The sequence below is a fragment of the Gigantopelta aegis genome, chromosome 6 (genome assembly GCF_016097555.1).
Source record: "Gigantopelta aegis isolate Gae_Host chromosome 6, Gae_host_genome, whole genome shotgun sequence".
NCBI lineage: Eukaryota > Metazoa > Mollusca > Gastropoda > Neomphalida > Peltospiridae > Gigantopelta > Gigantopelta aegis.
The window spans coordinates 29,567,837-29,587,017 of record NC_054704.1 but is presented as its reverse complement, the minus strand read 5'-3'; the positions used below and the strand labels follow the sequence as shown (position 1 = coordinate 29,587,017).

General features: G+C 36.5%; 2 protein-coding genes across 2 annotated transcripts in view; both read right to left on the bottom strand.

Annotated features, from left to right (window-relative positions):
* LOC121376018 (receptor-type tyrosine-protein phosphatase kappa-like) overlaps positions 1-1,551 on the bottom strand; it is a 61,793-nt gene extending 60,242 nt beyond the window's left edge. Inside the window, exon 1 of the mRNA XM_041503779.1 lies at positions 1,424-1,551. Coding sequence (XP_041359713.1) covers positions 1,424-1,493 — 70 coding nt within the window. The 5' untranslated portion in view covers positions 1,494-1,551. The remainder of the gene's footprint in view (positions 1-1,423) is intronic.
* A 6,410-nt stretch (positions 1,552-7,961) lies between these two features.
* On the bottom strand, positions 7,962-17,841 carry LOC121375251 (deoxycytidylate deaminase-like). Its single transcript, XM_041502585.1, has 5 exons — positions 17,712-17,841; positions 13,881-13,977; positions 11,727-11,862; positions 9,829-10,042; positions 7,962-9,032 (listed from the first exon to the last, which is right to left on the bottom strand). The coding sequence occupies exons 1-5, from the start codon at positions 17,792-17,794 to the stop codon at positions 8,939-8,941; spliced, it is 624 nt and encodes a 207-aa protein (XP_041358519.1). The 5' UTR covers positions 17,795-17,841; the 3' UTR covers positions 7,962-8,938.
* Between the last annotated feature and the right edge of the window lie 1,340 nt (positions 17,842-19,181).

Here is a 19,181-nt window from a genome sequence, read left to right as displayed (position 1 = left end):
ACTGAATGTCAATACACAGCCTGTTGAATTAGCGACACACGCTTCGTAGCCATTACGATGACAACAAACATTATAATAACACGTCATTTTATAAACTCCATGTGCTTTTTTAACAATATAAATAGGCTATCCCACAATTCTCACTTCGGCACAATTCGGCCTGTTACATTCTCGGAAACCGAAAGTAGTCGACATTTTCCGAATGAGAAAAAAAAGGCAGAGTTACTTCCCTTCTGTTATTTTGACAAAAGAGGATCGATTTTTTTTTATGCTTACAAAAATGTCATTTAACAGGAGAAACCGTCTCCCGCACAGGTGAAAGGAGATTTGATCAAATACCGGGAGACTCCCGCGGAATCCGGGAGGGTTGCTATTCAGAAAAGTACACCGGGAACAACAATTGCTAAGACAAATAAGTAGTTTGCTTCAGTCAAAATACTTTGTCTCAGCATTTGTATTTTAAATAGTATTGAATACTCACAATAATATGAATCGGCTAACCAAAAAAATGCTGTTGTTAATCCATTTTAATTTTGCTTTCTCATCTGCACTGATGAAGACTGTTGTAAATTGGCAAATTGGCAGGTCTGATCCTATTAGTAACCATCTTTTCATTTAAAGAACATTTGCATATAGATAATTTGCATACAGATTTAAGTAAACAGAATGTCAGGAACATCATCTGCTTGTACACAATGTACATGTCACGATGTATTAACTATTAACTCCATCAATGCAAATCCAAGGGTAGATGTGATGATACAGTGTTTATCCTATTTTTTACACATTAGTCATTATTAAATTATGGGTGAGGTACCGACATAGTCATGCAGTGGTTAAGCCATTGGACTAAAGGCAGGTGGGTACTGAGTTCACATACCACCCAGGGCAATGGAGGATTTTCCATCCCAGAGTGAGTGTATGTAGAATCAGGGCTAGCTTGGGCACTCGTCATTGGAAAATTTTATTCTGCTGACACAGAGCTACCCTGAGAATCTTTAACATTGGTGTGAATGAAAATGTATTTGCATCGGAAAGATTTCCGCCTGTTACCCCATTTTATTGATATATGTATAGAGGGAACCTCACCCTAACCCTAAATTTCTAAAACTAACCCTGACCCTAAAACTAACCCTGACCATAAAACTAACCCTAACTCTAACTTAACCCTAACCCTAACTCTAAATTAACCCTAACCCTAAAACTAACAATAGGGGGTAACAGTCGGATATTTTACCCATACATTATTCCTCATCATGAAACGTGGAATCGATCTAAAACAAAATCTTACATTATAGATCCTTTAAAAGGCCTCTACATTTTAACTCAGTGTCAGTCGGTGGTCGCGTTTTTCAGGCTGACATAAATTTGCAAGCGATGGCCTGAATGACTGCTAAAACAAGTTGCTAAATAAAATACTTACTCGATTCTGTTAAAACAGCTGCTATAAATACACAGACCAACAGTATTCCAGATATTAAAATTTTAGCCATAGTTTACAAATCCATTTTCTTCAACACTAACCACCGGTAATTGCTTCCCATAGTGAACACAACATGACAATTTATCCCAAGAACCAGTCTAGCTATAAAATGAGCTATACCGAGCGCCCCCTATAGGAGGAAATTCTTCTGACTCAATCTGACAATCGACATTCTTTATCAACAGGGGTGGGATGCAGCACATTAATAGAACGCTCGCTTGAGGTGCGATACGCGTCGTAGGATTGACACCCTTGGTGAATTCTTTGGGGGTTTCCGTAGCAACCATGGAATGTTCCATGACTGGTAAATAAAACGTCATGGTATGTGCTGTCATGTAGACCTGTGGATGGAAACGTGCATATATATTTTCTATTTCTGCTATACGACACAAGTAGCCTATATTATGTGGCAATAGCTGGGTTTTCTTTTTTTATTTGAGATAGTTAAATGAATTTCGTATGGCATTCCCGCTCATGCAATACCAATCTGATTAAAATTAGCTCTACTGGTCTACCAGTAGATCTAACAGCATTGCGTGGACTTCTATGTCCAGGTGACATTTCATCTATAACTAACAATTTAAATATCGACCAATTACACTTCGCCTTTTATAGCGTTATTCGGGAGCGTACAAATTCAAAAAATATTGGGCGAGACTAAAAGAACTGGGTGGGGAGTATTTTTTAAATTTTTGTTTTAAGTCGACACTAATTAATACATGTTGTTTTTCGGCTAATTAAATAAACTTTCTTTTTTTTGTCTATATGTATTTAAAAAACAGTCTCGATGGTGTTGTGATAAAAGCCTCACAACACCGGCTCCTACACAGAGCGAGTTTAACGACTCAATGAACATGTGGTAAATTTCTCGATGTTATTCTTCAGGGTTTTGCAGCTTGGAAACATTTTCATATTTCTATGGGAATGGCGAATATAACGCCGTGTTTATGGGAATGGCGAATATAACGCCGTCTTTATGGGAATGGCGAATATAACGCAGTGTTATGGGAATAGCGAACATACAGGATAGTGCTTAAAAATATAATTCTCAAATCATTAATCTGAGATAACGCGTCCTATATTTCACACAAATATACTCTTAAATAAAAAAAGTAGGGGAACCTGAAATATTAATGTTAATATCAACTATTTGACCGAACATACGTTTTGACCACAGACATCCTAGTTAAGAAGGTTCAGTTCTGTTTATCAACACACCGAAACACATTCCATAGTTTGCACATGCATCACGCATTTGCTCCGTACACGTGCGTGGGGTGTCACTCTCGATTTTGACAATTACCAGGAAGGTCCATTAATCACTGTGGAACATTATTTCTGTCAATCTTTTTCATTCTGTTGATCATATAGTTGTTATTGTTTTGTTTTTAGTCATTTTTATTGTTTGAATTTGCGATTTACTGATAAAAAACGTCAACTTTCAAATTTCACTTCTGATCCCAATCGTCCTTCAAGATCTTTGGTGGTCATAAAACCTACTGTAATACTGAACTACTGGTTGTAATGTTTGCCCAATTAATTCACTATTATCATATAACCATTCCCCACAGCTAATATACCTTATAATTTTGGCAATTGTAAATTCATATTAGTGTTCCCCTACTTTTTTTTTGAAGAGTATATACTGAAATTATAATTTGTGCATTGTTCTCAGGGATTGGTGCTGGCTCATGCAACTCCGGTACGGCCACCGACTTTACAGGTGGCCCCCGTCGAGAAGCCGGCCCGTCAAGTGGCCGTTAGGAAGAGGAAGGCAGACAACCAGCCAGGCACCACCTCTTCAAGAGCTCCGGTGGTGGACGAAGGACAAGATTAGACGTTGCAGGGAGGCAAACTCAACCCCCGCTACGCCAATCTTGTCAAGACGTGTATCAACATCAAGGACAGCTCCAGGAGGCTCTTCACGCAAGGCATGTCGATCCCGTATGAGCCACTGGTAGATTTTGAAGGGGACTTCGCGATCCAACGCGTCTTTGAAGGATAATATGAAGGCCGCAGCGTACATCACCCACCGACATAACAACATGGTGAATCAAGCTCTCTTGTTCCCCGACATGGACAGCCTCACCATCCACCAGATGACTAAGAAGGTCTTCGGAAGAGCATACCCAACCAGCATCACCTTACTGTCAAGACCAACACAACAACCGGCTCTTCCGAACCTTAGGACGACTGACGTCCTCCACTCGCCGTAGCGCCAACCTCCCTAGTCAACATGATTGTCTCCGTGAATGTGGACTTAGACTTTAAAGGGACATACCCTAAGTTTTCAAACACTAAGGCATATTTTGGACTATTAGAGCCGTTTTTGACAACTGAACTCATACGTTACTTAGATTTTATTGTTTAGATTATCCATTTACGTACATTCGAAGTGTTTTTGGTCATCCTGGTGGTTTTAATATCAGAAAATGCATTTGTCATGTTTTTAAAAACGCATGTGCGTCTCAGAAGTTACAGTTATGGAGTCGAGTTTTAGTCTATTTTAGAGGGTATTTCATCATTTCAAAGTCACAGACTCATGTTTCACTTTATCCAAATGTGTTACATGTGTGTAGATTAACTAAACTTAGTTTTATATTTTCTCGGGTTGAAACTAGGGTCTGTCCCTTTAAATCTTTTGGCCGTCCATTTCAAAAACTTTTTTTTTTGTTGTAAACAGTCTGGTGGCAGTCCGTCTAAATTGCTCTAATCACCTTCAACTTTGGATGAGCAGTCAAATCTTTTTGTTTGGCCTCAATTTGACCAGACATGGTATTTTTTGAACGTACTAATTTTTATTCCAAATTCCGCCCACCTCAAACTTACCCCTCCCCCATCCTGTCCAGGAATTGGTCACTGGCGATGTCAGAGGCGAAGTCCGGGGTGGGCGTGCCTGAACCTCTGTGGATATGGGCACGTTAATATAGTTGCGCATTTCGCTGGCTCATGCTGAGTGACATTGACAGTAGGCCTCCTTTGAAATACACTAATGTACGCTAAATTTACGCAATTTTCGCTACGATTTTATATTGGGGTGGATTGGTGGGGTAACCACTCTGTCCACGAGTCATGTTATGTGGTAACAGGACAATAAAAAAAAAAGGTACTTGTGTGTGGGATGGGAGGTGGGGGAATTATGAAGGGCATGTCCACCTGTCTCAACCAGTGTTCGCTAAAAACAGCCATAGACCAAGATATTATACCCCCAAACAAGCACACACTAAAAGGATATAAATTCATTGTATTCATTCATTAGGACTGGATATCCTGGGAAATCAAAGTTTGTGGTGAGATGGCTCTTCATCTTTTTCAGGGAAAGAAAGAAATGTTTTATTTAACACATTTTATTTACTTTATATGACGTCAGACAAATGGTTATGGACCACACAGATATTGAGAGAGGAAACCCACTATCACCACTTCATGGACTAATTTTTTTTTTGATTAGCAGCAATGGATCTTTTATATGCACCATCTCACAGGCAGGGTTGTACATACCACGGCCTTCAATATACCAGTCGTGGTGCATTGGCCGGAATGACAAATAGCCCAATGGGTCCACCGACAGGGTTCGATCCCAGATCGACCGAGTACTTTACCACTGGGCTGTCTCGCCCCTTTTTCGTGGAGTCTGTACATATACGATCCCTCCTCCCAACAAGTCTATTCTCAGTATTGATGCAGATTCAATAAAACACTTGTAATTTAGTCTCCAAGTACAACAATTGAAAGTGGAGGAGTTGAACAGGTGATACAGACACACTTGATTATTAGTAATGAAACACAACTACTTATTGTAGATGCTGTTTAACATATGTATTCTAGGATACAGGAATCATATTGTTAACAATTATTAATTATATTAAAATTAAAATTGAGGAAACTCAACCCCAGTGACACAGCATAACGTTAGTGTAGTAAATATCTTGCAGTAAAAGGGAATGGAGTGTGAAGAAAAATCCAGCGGTAGGTTATGTCCTTGCTTAATCAGTAACAAATTTAAAGTACAGATGTTTAGTGATTACTGCGACAACCCCCCCCCCCCAAAAAAAAAAAAAAAAAAAAACCCAAAAAAAACCCCACCCAAAAACAACAGCAACAAACAAACCAAAAAACACCTATTTGAACGACAATGTTTATTTGACTTCGTAATTAAAGAAACAGTAATTTTATTTTATGAAACAAACATTTAAAAACATTTTGACATATTTTATAGTCCTATAGTATGCATGCCGGCCCTGGAATATCATTAACAATTTTCCCCCCATTTTCATGACAAAAACTTGGCAATATTGTAAACTATTCTTCCTTCATTCAAACTGAAACAACTACTATATCCATGCTTCTAGAATGCTACTAATAAGGGGGGTAACATTACGTACAAAATGCACAAAACGGAGAGTACATACGACCCAAAGGTTTAATCAGTATCAGACCTATCAGTATGGATCTGTTTAAAATAATATTCTTTGAATCAATTTAAATTCTGTTAATTATAGGTCTTACATTTCATGGCGTAAAATATACACAATACCAGTGTCTACAATGTATGCGAGTTTAATTCTTAGTGTAGTGGATTGATAATAAATCCAATGTTTTAACACATACATTAGTAAGTCTATTGCATTTCCCATAAAGTTAGGGGTGGAAATACACACAACATAACAATAATTTATGTAAACATCCTTTCAAGTTATTTATTGCAAATTACTGGAAATTAGCAGCCATTTTAAAAACTGTAGGTACGTAGTATACTATCACATCGACTCGGTCTGAAATGACTATTTGCATACTTATGGCTAGTCCATTAGTAAGTATATACTACTCAAAAGAATTTAAGGGTCAGACGATATTTTCGACATTATTTTCTGAATGTCAATTATATTAGCTAGACCATAATGTCACGCATGGTATTGTTCCATTTTTACGAAAGTGGGTCTAAGCAACCCATAAATGAATTAAAATCCACTGTCATTGATACTGTCGACTAGTTATAATGGCGAAAACATGCTTACATTTGCACGTAAATTAGGGCGAAAGCGAAAGGTCTGCTAAGTGCCCATAACTTGCTTTTTCACAAAGCGCTTCATTTGCACGCTTTGCACGTGTATTCCATGTTCCCAATGCTGAATTTCCGTATAATTGGAGCTTGCGTTGTGTATGGTGCACACTCCAAATTCGACAATGGTACGACTTCAACTGACTATCGAAGATCGAGGAAGGGCTATTGCTTGGCTTCAGGATGGCAATACGCAAAGAAATGTTGCTCTGAGACTTGGTGTCAGTCAGTGTCGTTGGCCGACTGTGGCAACGGTACCAAACAACGAATTCTGTTCGAAATCGTCCACGTTCGGGAAGATCCCGAAGCACTACAAATAGAGAGGACCGCTACATCACCAATATGGCTCTACGTCAACGCACAACCACTGCACGCCGATTACGTGACAATCTGCGGACTGCGACTGGAACTCGAGTGTCTGATCAAACCATACGCAATCGTCTGAGAGCCAATAATCTACGCTGCCGTCGCCAGGCTGTTCGACCACCACTCCTACCACGTCACAGAACGGCCAGACGTCACTGGTGCACGCTTCATCTGAGGTGACAACGTGTTCAGTGGGGTCGAGTGATGTTCACTGATGAGTCCATGTTTAGTCTCCAGTTCAACACGGTCGGGTTCGTGTCTACAGACGTCCTGGGGAGCGCTTCGCTGACGTTAACGTTAGACAACGTAACCGGTTCGGTGGTGGCAGCGTCATGGTGTGGGGCGGCATCTCTATCCATCACAGGACCCCCCTCTATGTGGTGGATGGCAATCTGAATGGAATCTGCTATCTGAATGAGATTATCCGACCGTTGGTTCTCCCAGGCCTTCAGCAGATTGGCGGCGGGGCAGTTCTGCAGGATGACAATGCCAGACCCCACCGTGCCAGGGTGGTAACGGACTTTCTCAGACAACAAGGTATCGCCAGGATGGATTGGCCAGCATATTCGCCTGACTTGGCCCCAATAGAGTACGCCTGGGACGAATTAGGCAGGAGAGTTTGGGATAACCATGCCCCTCCGGCCAACCTTCATGATCTGGGTCAACTTCTTATGGCAGAGTGGCAGGCCATTCCCCAAGAGTTCTTCAGACATCTGATCAACAGCATGAGGCAACGATGTGTCGAGTGTATTCGCGCCAGGGGTGGATTCACACACTATTAAACGAATATTCTAATGTGTAAAATCCATGTTTGACAACCTTCAACTTTGACAGCATGTCATGTGACTTTCTTGTATACAGTGACGTTTATTTGTGGGGGGTTTTTAAATATAGAACAATAAATAAAAAATTTGGTGTAGTTTACATCATCAATCTAATACACTCTGAAACTTATTTGGTTATAAATTTTTGACCCTTAAATTCTTTTGAGTAGTATATATTGCAGTGCTTATAAAGTTAGTGGTGAAAATACACACAACATAACAATAATCTGTGTAAATATTTATTCAAATTAGTTATTGCAAATTACTCAAATTAGCAGCCATTTAAAAAAACAAGCACGCCAGTCATGACATCAACTCCGTCTGAAATGACATTTTACCGTTATGTCAGCCATGATTCACTTTCTTTTATTCCAAAACTGACAGAATAAGGCTTTGAAATCACAGCAGCAGTATGTGTTTGGTATCCTTTCATAAATAGATAAGCAACCTACAGGAAAGGAAAAATCTTATATTTCTGACACCCCAGAACATTTTTAACTGATGCAGAGTAAAATAATCCTTATGCTACAGTATATAATTTTGGCACCATAAAAATGTACGGATTCTATTTAGCAGACATTTTCTTAATATTTAAGCACCAATCTAAAATTGGTAAAATAGGTGTTGGATGTCTGAAGATGTGGGCATCTTTAAGGGGAGGAGGTAATTGGAAAGGCCATTTATTAAAAGTGAGATCATATGTACATAATTTCACTTCCAAGCTCCATGTATACACTGTACTAAACAAACCCTATACAGCCAGTTGGAAAATTGCATGAAGTGGGTCACTATTCAAGGGAGTTAACTCAATGGTCCTTTTTAGCCTTTGAGCCAAAAGGGTTTTTTTTTAAAAATAAAATCTAAACAGTTTTTATTGGAAATGAAAACAAATGTAATATCACCTCTTGATATTTGACACCTTCACAAAACATTTTTTAATTTTACTTTATTATTAGCTGTTGTTAGCTCCCTTAACATGCTCATTATGTGTAGGAAAATTAGACCCTGTACTGAATGTGTTTACCCTCTGAAAATAAAGAATTTTATATTATTATTATTATTATTATTATAAGGGTCGCAGGATTCCTCTCCAAATTTACTAAATTTTTGACATCCAATAGCTGATGATAAATCAATTTGTTCTAGTGGTGTCGTTAAACAAACTTTAAATTGTGTTACAGGATAGGTCACTTAAGAACAGTGTTATTCAGTAGTTTTTTCTGGACTAAGATTGGTCCCATCTGTCTCTATGATGGAGAAGTCTATCACAATCTGCTTCCTCTGTGGTTTATATTGTCTGGGGAAAAAAACAATAAACAAAATAACATTAAGTATTACAAGATAACAATTATTCTTACAGTCCATCCCCTAACCCAGTCTCCCCTGAAATAAACACCATAAAATGCATCACAGTTGTAAATAAAAATTTCTTGTGGCTTATAGAATACGGTTGCCTGAAGAATAAGTTAATTACAGCTAGGCTATCGAATAATTACTCTGTGACAAATTACTATTATTATTTTTTTAATGAAGTTTTTTTTAACCACTTGACACAGCACACATTTTAATACACATTAAATGTTTATCAACTTTACCATTATAATTTAGTATATCCATTTAGCAATGTTAAAACCGACTTCCTGACATGAAGCAAGCCGTTTTTTGATTCCAAAGACATTTCATTTCAATAAAATTATATGACATTTTAAAAGCATTTTTCATCATTTTTTTTTTTAATTAAGAATTTATTTTCAATGCCCATCATCGTAAGTTAATAATATTACTTAAGAATTGACCGCAATTATTTTTTCATTCATGCAACCGAAAAAATACTTGCATGAACCAAAAAATAATTGCAGTCAAATCTTATAATTAAATTTATATGCATACTTTAACAATACACAACTGAATTTATGTTGTTTAGTTTTAAATACGCCTGTAGTATTGTTTGTGTAAACTTCATTGATTTTTTTTATTGCTTTTGTAGCTTTCACATGTGTTTTCTTCAAAATATCTAACTATGGTGGCCTGAATAATCCGGCTTGTTGCACAAAAGTAGTGCGAGTCAGTGGGGGGGAATGACTTGGTCTCACCTGCAGGAAATGCCAACTGTATCAAGTAGTTTCCGAGATGCACGAAACTCAGGCTTTTCAGCATGTTTGTCGCAGCAGTACACCACCTCCTTAATGCCTGACTGTATTATCACTTTGGCACACTCATTGCAGGGAAACAAGGCAACGTAAATTGTACAGTCTTTGACATCTGCAGAATTTTTGTTTAACACAGCATTCAGTTCTGCATGGCATACTAATAAGTAGAAAAAAAGAAGCCATAAATCTGATAGCACATGAAACACACAATATCAAATGACAAAACAAGACATTAAAATACATGATTTACGGTTAACCAACTTTGAGCTACTCTCGACTCACTAAATTCAAAACGTATGTTAGCTCTTGATCTTTCTTTTTGACCAACCGTTCAAAATTGTGCCAAATTTCCTTTAATCAAAATTGTGCACCATTTCTCTTTGGCAGTACACTTTGCTCCTTCAAAATTCCATAGCACCATTACCCTCCCCAGGGCTGTTACCGACCACGGTCAGGCTGCTGGTTCTCCCTTGCACCTGCCAGTGCAGGCGGTCCCTCCTTCCAATCTCCACCTTTCCTGTCCTGGACGGAGGAGCCGGCCAAGGCTGGCTCTTATGTCCAGGACAGGCGTGCGCTACATCAGCTTGCTCTGTATGTGCATGTAAAGCCCTATGACCTGACCTGACCGTAACCAACTTAATGAGGAAGGAAGGAAATGTTTTATTTAACGACGCACTCAACACATTTTATTTACGGTTACCGGTATATGGCATTGGACATATGGTTAACGACCACACATATATTGAGGGAGGAAACCCGCTGTCGCCACTTTATGGGCTATTCTTTTCGATTGGCAGCAAGGGATCTTTTACATTCACATACCACAGCCTTTGATATACCAGTCTTGGTGCACTGGCTGGAGCGAAACTTTGTGAGATGACAGGAGGGTGTGCTACCATAATTAATATATTGATATGTAGTCACAGTAGCGGGTCTGCTACGTCTTTTCCCTTAAGGACTACTACAATAAATACTGTCACAGTGAATGTTTTGTTACTGTCTTTGTGCATCTGCGTTTAAAACTTATTTCGAAATTCTTAATAATATGGAAAGGAAAATCTAACCCTAGCATGATTAGACTATAATATGGGGCTGAATTTATGAAGTCTGCTTTTCTTAAACACAGGTGTTTAAGCGTGGTAAATGTATATAGTTAAGAGAAAAACAGGCTTCGTCAATTTGATGTCTAACACACTAGAGTTGTGCCTATGGTATTCAGTATTATTCAGGATGTCAGCCACTTCTTATCAGATATAAAAAAGTAATAAATTTTATACCGCACATTTAACCAAGATTTTTGGGGGGTTTTTGTTTTTGTTTTTTGTTGTTTTTTAAAAGATTTTCACCATGGACTGAACTCTGTAATTTGGGAAATTTTCTTGTTTTTGGTGAGTTTAACAATCAGCGTTTTTTAAATTTATATATATTTCACCATGATTAATTCCAGACATCACTCCGACAATATTTAGACTGATACTCTGTAAGAAATAGGAAATTTCAACGGCTCTTGATTTTATTTAAGGTGAGTTGTCATAATTTTACATATGTTAAAAACAGTTTTAACGTAAACAGGAATCCAAAAGTGTCACAAAAATTGAAAAATCCTCTGAATGAAATAACAAAGGAGAGTATTTGTTAGCTCCCCTTAGCATGTGAATTTATAAGGTATCAATATAATATCTTAAATGGCTTCTCATAATCTAAATTAAGGGAGCAATTAATCACTTCCATTAATTTTGTTCACTTCAACATCTGCTTGATCATGTTTTAAATGTCAGATACTCAGTTTCACATATTATTACACTGTGGTTCTGTAATTTTAAGACCACTGGGTTTGTTACCATAAAGTTGTTTTGTGTTCAGGATGTCAGCTGATCCTTTTCCCCAAGGCATTATGTCATCACTGCAGCCATTGGGCATCCCATTGTAACCAATGCCAACAATCTTATTGTCTTTGTTAACAATGCAAGCACCAACCTGTAAATAAAGGCACATCATTGTCAGATTATCAAATCTGTATTAAATTTAATTTAATTAGCCTGGACCTCACATTAAGTATACGTGACCAGCTTAAAAAAAATGTTTGAGTTGTTTATACTTGTAGGAAAACTATATTAGCCAAAGATTAAATGTTGTAGTCACTTTGTCTAAAAATTTGCAATTATGCCCGAAACATTATATTACTGGTCTTTGGTCAGTGAGCATGTCAATGTTAACCGTACTCATTAAACTTTTAAAACAAAAACAATTCTGTAGCAGCTATCACAGCACCATCTGTAATACAAATAATACTGTGCCGCATCAGACAATAATATTGTTTCGCACTGTCATTTTGGATAAAACATTGAAGGCATATAAGTTGCCTCAACTACATACTTGGTTTCTGCCAGAGGGTAAAACGCCATCCCCACAAAAATATTATTTGGGTATGGCGCCAGACCCAAAAGATTTTGCAGATTTTATTTTTTTAGTTGACCTTTTAACAAAATTAATTACTCTTTATCATTACTGTATGATTAATTTGTTGATTCAGTGAAGAAATATATTTCACAAATGAGGGGACACCATGACGACTTAGGAGGGATCAAGGCAGATGACGGGACACCATGACCAATGAGGAGGTATCAAGGCAAATGATGGGACACCATGACCAATGAGGAGGTATCAAGGCAAATGATGGGACACCATGACCAATGAGGAGGGATCAAGGCAAATGAGGGGACACCATAACCAGTGAGAAGGGATCAAGGCAATGAGGACACAAATATACCCACCTTTTCTGTGCAATCCATGCTTTACAAAAAAGAAGCATGTTGCGACACCACCATCCTGCCATAATCCAGGAAATGGAAGGAAATGTTTTATTTAACGATGCACTCAACACATTTTATTTACGGTTATATGGCGTCGGTCTTCCGTAATCAGTGCCATGCTGCTCGGAGATTAAAAAAGCCTTTTTCAGTAATTAATTCTAAAATTGCCTCTATAAAACACTCATCTGCTATATATTTTGCCATTCTTTTTATAAAACTAAAAGCAAGCACATTAATTACATTTATTTCAATTAATTTTTTTTTAACTATAATGACAAAAGTGCTCTGAAAATGGTGAAAATGCCCAAAAGTATTTAGTCTACTATACCTTTCCAAATTTCTAGGGAAAATACTTTATAACACAGGGGGTGAATTTTACGGTCACCCCCCTGGTGTGTGAAATTTGAAAACAACGTCGGGCAAGTCAAAACCTTATCGTCAGTCGCCTGCCTAGCGACCGAAATTTCATGCATTTGTTACAGTGTATTATTTCAGAATGTTCAAAATGTAATGTTTGTAAAACAACTAAAAAGTTACTTTTTATATTAATTTAGTTGCCTGATTCTCCGATATATATAATATGCTGCCAAACCAATATGTGTTTTCTGTAGAAATTTGGGACCAACCAGTCTATTAAAATAAAAAGTAATCAGAACACTTCGGCCAATTTAATTTACCAGCATGCAGCTACATTGGGTGTGCTCGATTGGGAACTATTATTAAAATAAAACCAATTGAGCAAAATTAAAACAAAAGCCCTATGTGGTTGTTTTTAGAGCATTGCATAAATTGTGTTCAAAAGTGCTGCGTTTACATGTGCATACACTAATATTTGCCATCTTTGATTCTACCCATGACAACTCCAGGTTGGAAATTCTTGGAATCCCATCGGAGCTGAATGCATCGCTTGTTTGGAATTCCTATTAGGCCTATTCTGATTCTTACAATTGCCCATGTAGTGTACCATTGTATCTGAATGCTTACATTGTTTAAACAAGTGGTGTCATAACTGTTTGTATGACAGTGATCAGATTATTAAAAAAAAAAGTTTTAAAATAATAATAAATAAATTAATTTAAAAATGCGATATCACAGGTTTTAAAAGTTTTTATTGAAAATGAATTCCTATGACAAGTACAATACTTTAATTTAAAAAATCTGATATACAATAAATAAATGTACCTGAGTTCTGGGGTCCTTACTTCTTTGTGCAGACAAAAAAGCCACTGCCATGAAGTAGTCCGGCCACTGTAAATAGTCTGCTCTCTTTTTATTGCCACTGTAATAGTAAGATATAAAGTGACATTCCCCTACTGGAAAAGAGAAATTTTTAAATATAAATCATATTAAAAATGGCAAAACCTCTATTTAATCTTGCAAAAAACAAAAATGATTTCAATATATTAATATTAATTAAAGTAAAAAATTCTGGTAAGGCATGCATCTTTAGTTTACAGATAGTTGACATCTTAAAATATCCACTACATCATTAGCAAATTTCTAATGTAAGCAAGTAAAAAAAAAAAGAAGAAAAAAAGGTTTTGGCAAAATATCAGTCGGTCTTCCCACCCCCCACCCCCATTCATTTCAAAGGCATATGTAAGCCCCATAAAAAAAAATCCCTCTGGGTCATTCCACAGAAAAGGTCAAACATTATGGATGATTTTGTCCCCATCCATTTATTCAGTAAAAAATTACTTCACTTTTATCTTTTATATGAAAATAAATATTGTGGATCATGCTTTAGCAAGAACATAAACATTCATCATTTCAATAATAATTATTTCACCGAAACTAATAGTCAAAAACCAAATTTTGTCAAATTTGTTCACTAAGTTACTGTCCCAAACAGTAAGTTTATACATAGTCTGTTGTATGAACCAAATAAGCAGGTAGTATTATTTTTCATTCAAAACCATTTTATTTTGGATAGTGTCCAGTGTTGAAATCAATTTTATAAATGACACAGTTGTTGAAACTATAGAAATTATTTAGGATTTACTTTGTGTCCTCATTTATTATGTCCACTATGTTATTATTTTATTTTAGACAAGTACAGTCACTGAGAGATACATATGGAATGTTTTTAAATACTCACCAGATGGCATTGCAATCCCTGTCAGTAATGAGAAGCATGGTTTTGATCAGATGTGACACATTTCTAAGTTATTTTCAATTTTGGAAACGCGAGTCAGTTGTACCTTTAATATATGTCTGCAAGGTTACCAATGTAGTAATCCACCAATATACTGACTGAGTTTGACCATTATACCACAAAGTAGGTTAAGTATACCAAAACCCAAAACCTAAAACAAAAGCAAGGTCATAGGATGAGACATTTAAGAAAATGTCCACTATGTTACCGTCTGCTAAGTTACCTTCAACAAAGTAACTTAGTAGACCAGTGTTGGTAACCTAGTAGACAAACAGGTAGAAGTGCCATCATTACATGGAGTTATTGCTAAAATGTTACTATTAATACGTCTCCTACATGTTTATACTGAATAATAGTTTACCTATTTAAAGTGTAGTCCTAGAATATTAGCTTTACTGTAAATTTGTGACACTTTAGTAACATAGCGGACAACGGAGTAACTTAGTGGCCACACTGTCAGTATATCAGTTACCAGTATAAAACACATCACAGTTGTCATCACATTGATTTATACTAATAGTTAATGATGGACACATACTTGTTTTCAGTTATTTTAATAAATACAGGTAGATTTTATTTAAACTACTACCACTGTATCAGTTAATTACTATATACCGTGTGCCAGTAAAATTAGGATGAACTTTTTTATGTGGAACTAGGATAGTCAGAAGTCAGAGATGTGTCCGATATATAATACATTTTAAGGGTCAGGTGTTATGGTGTGCACTGTATTAATATTTACATTTTGTGGTAATATGTTGATTAAAATAATGGTTATACATATAGCTGCTGTATGCACTATTGTGTTTATTACTAATGGCATCTTTTCAGTTTGATTTAGTGATATATATCCTAATGAATGTGTTCTCTACCTGGCGCATGAAGGTGTCACTGAAGTAAATAATAATAAATAAAAAATTAACAAACAAAAAATAACCCCCCCCCCCCCCACTGAATTCTGACCAGGGGGGTGCCAGTTATGTTTGTTTAATAGATGACCTGTGCAAATGCAAAAACATTTTTTCTGCAAAGTTCTTATATTCTAACTTCTGTAGAGTCACGTTAATTATGAAATATTGGCTAACACTACTCTTACTCAAACTACAGCGCACATAGCTCAATCAACACTGAAGTGACTGTTGTTGTATCTTCTTGTATATATAATCCCATGGGTTGTTGTTGATGTGTACACTCCTTATTCTTGTACCTCAAATTACTATAAATGAAGGATATTCATGCATCTTTGCATTAAATGTATCTGGCTGTATTTTGTTTACGATTCAGTGTTAAACAAGGCATCATACGGTTGTACAATGAGGCAGCTATACTGGTGGAGTGCATTCTGCCTCAACAATAAGGACATTTATGGGTATATTTATGAAAACTGTTTGTCTCCTTCACAAACCAACCGCTAATGGTAGTAAGCATAAACAAACTGACACAAGTTATGAGGCCAGATCTTATAAATGATATAAGCATGTACACATGCATGCATTTAACATATAAAATTTCAAAAGTGTTGAAAAATAAAAACAGAAATAATATATGATTTTGTCAGCTGAAGTAAATTTTTAAAAAAGATGTGTATTGGCTTATAGTTCAATTTTGTATTTGTTATATTGATCCATCAGGGTTTCTGCCAGAGGGTAAAACGGGTATGGTGGCATACCCACATTTTTGGGTAGATTTTTGTTTTAATTAACTTTTGACAAAATTAATTATTCTTATCAGTACTGTATGATTGTCTTAACCCTAGCCCCAAACTTAACCCATTTTCTTTCTGGAGGAGGCCCTCATACTGTGGTTGCATTCAATTCCATAGCGCCACACCCATACATTTCTTTCTGCAGAAACACTGTCCATGGAACATTTTGGTTGATTCCAAATATTATGATACACATGCTGAGGTGTCTTTAATCATTCATTTACTCATTTGACTTAAATGTGTAACAGTTAAGATTTTAAATGTTATTTGTTGTCAATTCCGATAGAATCATTTACATCTGATGATGACCTCACATCAGTAAAATTATTATTTGTCTGTATTTAGACATATGACCTTGTTACTCATTCTTATTACTGTATCAGCCTGTTCTGATCATTAAATATAGATAATCAGTTTTTACTGTAAGTCAGTTAGTTCATTAGATGGTTATTATAAGTAACTTAGTGGAAGTTAAACCTGGTCAATGTTACCTCATGTCCACTAGGTTACTTTCATGAACAAATGTATTTTTTAAAATTAAAATGTATGTTATTAATGGATATTAGCATATATTTACAAGGGCAGTAAAAGGATGTGCTGGTTGATATATAGTAAAACTACTTCTTGCAACATATAGGAAATATTTTTCAAATTATAAATGATAGTTTGTAAGAAAATATATGATAAGAGTAAACATTTAGGTGACTACATAAAATATAACCTTATCTTGTAACAAAGTGACGTTAATTCATAGAAAGGGACAGCTTGCCTAAATTGTAGTACCATATAAAATGTCCCCTGTGTATGTTTAGTGCAATGTTTGATATTGCTGTTGTCCATAACTTTATAGTGGACACTATTTCTTACCTGTGAGTTTTAAAAAACACACATACAAAATGAAATGGCTATTACTAATATTAGCGTGCCAAACCATCATTTCATGTGCAGAAATATATATATTAAATACAGTACTGCAAATACAAAATAGATTCAAGTTGTTTCATTTTTAAGAAAAACAAAATCTTAATTTTTTCCCTTTTCTGTGGAATGACCCCTTTACAGTAATGTGTGGGGGGGGGGGGGGCGACCAGGCGGATATCTTTCCAACCATTTAAATTAAAATGACCCCCATCTTCATCCGGGCTCTACCTACCTTGGAGATAGTACACGATCATTATCTAACTTATCTACGGCAGCGTTAATATCTGACATCGAAAATACTTCTCTACTTGACATCTTTATCGTAATACAAATATGGCGGGGAAAACGTATCACGTGAGCGTCATGTGTCACGTGATTTAAAACCCCATCGTGGTCAATGCTGGTTAAACTTGCCCCAAACTGTTTGTTTTTTTGTCAACTCGACGTCACTGATCCTATTTTACTGTCCTTAATTGCTATATGTTATTTTATGTATTAATATTACCGTGAAACACCGCTAGTAATGTATTTATACAGCATTACGACTATTTGTGGGTCTTATTAAAACTGGGGTGGGTCTTATTAAAACAGTTCGATGTAATCCTACCTGACAAAAACCTACTTTTAGTTTCAAAACGAGTGTATCGCTGCTTGCATACACAGCTGTAGTAAACCATGTCTGAAAACTGAAAAAAGAACCAAACAACGGATGATTGACCCAACGTTCCCTTTAAAGCACATACAATTAAAATACAGGGCCGTACCCTGATCAAAATTCGGGAGGTGGGGGGACTACTTTTTATAAACAAATGAAACATTATACAAATTAAACCCTGAGATGTGTATGCTATTTTCTGGAGTTAAAAACTGCCCCCCCCCCCCCCCCCCCCCCCCCCCCCCCCCCCCCCCCGCAGAGGGTACATCCCTGAAATATAGTCTAGTTACCTTGCTTCTGAGTTTTCATCTAAGACACGTTTTCATCTAAGACACAATACAGTGTTAGGTCTTTAAAAGAGTGGAAATGAACACCAAGAGGTAACTGTCTCACGGTAGCGGCAGTCAGTCTTAAAAAGCTTAATTTAGCCACACGCATCTAGCTTACACACCAATTAATAAACACTTGTTCAATGGTTCCAGTTCACCGAAATGAAGTTATATATATAATTTTTTCCATTCAACATACGAAAAAGTTCAATTTAATTTACACTGGTGACCATATTCTTCGTACATACCCGATTATTTGGTACTTAAAACAGAAGTAGCTACAATAGGTTGCATCTAGTCTTATTCTATTTTTATTCTTATTCTATTTATTTATTTATTTATTTTTGCTTTCCTATTTTAAAAAAATAAAAATAAAGGAAAGGAAGGAAATGTTTTATTCAACACATTTTATTTTACGGTTGTATGGCGTCGGACATATGATTAAGGACCACACAGTTATTGGGAGAGGAAACCCACTGTCGCCACTTCATGGGTTATTCTTTTCGATTAGCAGCAAGGGATCTTTTATATGCACCACCCCACAGACATGACAGTACATACCACGGCCTTTGTTACACCAGTTACGGGGCACTGGCTGGAACGAAAACTAGCCCAATGGGCTTTTAAAAAAAAAATATTTCAAGGAAAATAGGCCTTTCAAGAAAAACTACGATAAAAATAACCTTCATTCATTCATTCATTCATTCATTCATTCATT